General features: G+C 39.5%; 1 protein-coding gene across 1 annotated transcript; it reads left to right on the plus strand.

Moving 5' to 3' along the window:
• The first annotated feature begins 525 nt into the window (after nucleotides 1-525).
• LOC106088349 (lysosomal aspartic protease) lies at nucleotides 526-1,944 on the plus strand. The gene is made up of 2 exons (XM_013253826.2): nucleotides 526-613; nucleotides 678-1,944. Exon 2 carries the CDS (start codon nucleotides 685-687, stop codon nucleotides 1,822-1,824), a length of 1,140 nt encoding a protein of 379 aa, XP_013109280.1. The 5' UTR covers nucleotides 526-613; nucleotides 678-684; the 3' UTR covers nucleotides 1,825-1,944.
• The last annotated feature ends 198 nt before the right edge of the window (nucleotides 1,945-2,142 follow it).

The following is a 2,142-nucleotide window of genomic DNA, read 5'->3' on the forward strand; positions in this document are numbered from 1 at the left end:
TTTGGGTTACCATAAGGTGGAATACAAAATTTCGCTTAAATCGGTGCACCCATGTACAAGATGGGTGAAAATTAGTGTAAAGGGGAGGGTTCTCCCCCCCTTCGAATATAAAAAAAATGTAGTACCCTATTTTCTACCATCTGTAAAAATTTCATGAAAATTGGTTCAGCCGTTTTTGAGTCTATACGGAACATACAAACAAACTAACAAACCCCAACAATTTAATCTTTATATAATAGCGGAAGAAGATATATTTCATTTAAAAGAATGTTAAATCTTTTCATTATTTTTGGTTACAAAACTGAGTGAGTGGCATTGTTTTTAAATATCAAAACTACCTCAGCTAATACACAAGGGACTTTTGCCTGATGAACGATTTAAATCTAATCGCTTTAAAATCACAGCACAAGTGCAAGGTTCTTATTTGAGGAAATTTTATGGAAACGAGACTAAAACTTTTCTTATCAAGAGTGAGTCTAATGTGTCAATCATTTTATTTGATTCAATAATTGACATATAATGCCTAGATAATCCGTTAGTATAAATATGCCAGCATTTAAATGGTCTGGTATAGTAGTTGTGTTAATTCTCTATAGAGGTACACAATTTAAAGGTAGTTTCATAATTTTCACCTAAAAACCAATAAGATTTTTTAATTCTTAAATTTTTGTTTCCAGTTTCAAGATGTTGAAGTATTTCGCCTTATTTGCCATTATTGCGGCCTTGGCCAGTGCTGATATGGTACGTGTACCAATTCGCAAGCACGAGAACTTTGTCAAGACCAGCAAGGATATTCGTGCTGAAAAATCTGTCTTGCGCTCCAAATATAAGATTCCTGAGACCCGCGGTATTGTCGATGAACTGTTGTCCAATACCTTGAACATGGAATACTATGGTGATATCACCATTGGTACCCCTCCTCAGAGTTTCATTGTCTTGTTCGATTCTGGTTCTTCCAACTTGTGGGTTCCCTCCAGCCACTGCTGGATCTGGGATATTGCCTGCAAGAAGCACAACCAATACAACCATGATGAATCCAGCACTTATGTCAAGAATGGCGAACAAATCTCCATCCAATATGGTTCGGGCAGCATGAGCGGTTTCTTGTCCCAAGACGATGTGACCATTGAAGGTTTGACCATTAAGAATCAAGTTTTCGCCGAAGCCATGAATGAACCCGGAAACAGCTTCACCGATTCCAGCTTCGATGGTATTTTGGGTATGGCCTACCAAACTTTGGCCGAGGACGATGTTGTCCCTCCCTTCTATAACATGTTCTCCCAAGGATTGGTTGATGCCGATATGTTCTCTTTCTACTTGAAACGCGATGGCTCTGCTTCTGATGGTGGTGAAATGATTTTGGGTGGTATTGACTCCAGCTATTATACCGGTGATATTACCTATGTTCCCGTCTCCAGCCAAGGCTATTGGCAATTCGAAGTCACCACTGGCTCCATCAAGGGTCAAAACATTTGCGACAACTGCCAAGCTATTGCCGATACTGGCACCAGCTTGATCGTGTGCCCTGCTGATGCTTGCGAAACTGTCAATGCTGAAATCGGTGGTACCTACAACGAGGATGATGGCAGCTACTATGTTGACTGCTCCGCCATTGACACCTTGCCCGATGTCACTTTCGAGATTGGTGGTACCACCTTCACCTTGCCACCCAGCGCTTATATTGTGACTGTTGATGGCAACTGCATGTCTGCTTTCTCATCCATGGGTACCGATTTCTGGATTTTGGGTGATGTATTCATTGGTCAATACTACACCGTTTTCGATTTGGGTAACAACCGTGTTGGTTTTGCCACAGCTGTTTAAAATGCCTAAGTTGGGCCATTATTTACTAGCAAGTAAATAAAGAGATATTACAAATTGTATAAAGTTTTCCTTTCAAAATAGCTTTGATATACATTTTTCTATGTTAATAATAACAAATGAGTTACACGTTCGTTTATACTTTTGAGAATAAATAATAATTCTACGCCTATCTAGAATGTTCGTCCGACTGACTGTTGAGATCATGCTACATAAACCCATCACATTGCACACTTTACCATAGGCAGGCTGTACTACTATTTGGGACTATATCTTGACATAGTCCTCAAATAGGTCGATCTTCCCATTAGACTTCTTAAG

The sequence above is a fragment of the Stomoxys calcitrans genome, chromosome 3, assembly GCF_963082655.1.
Source record: "Stomoxys calcitrans chromosome 3, idStoCalc2.1, whole genome shotgun sequence".
In the NCBI taxonomy this organism is placed as follows: domain Eukaryota; kingdom Metazoa; phylum Arthropoda; class Insecta; order Diptera; family Muscidae; genus Stomoxys; species Stomoxys calcitrans.

What these genes read in the sequence shown, in the direction of transcription:
- LOC106088349 (XM_013253826.2), top strand. Translation starts at nt 685, where the DNA reads ATGTTGAAGTATTTCGCCTTATTTGCCATTATTGCGGCCTTGGCCAGT.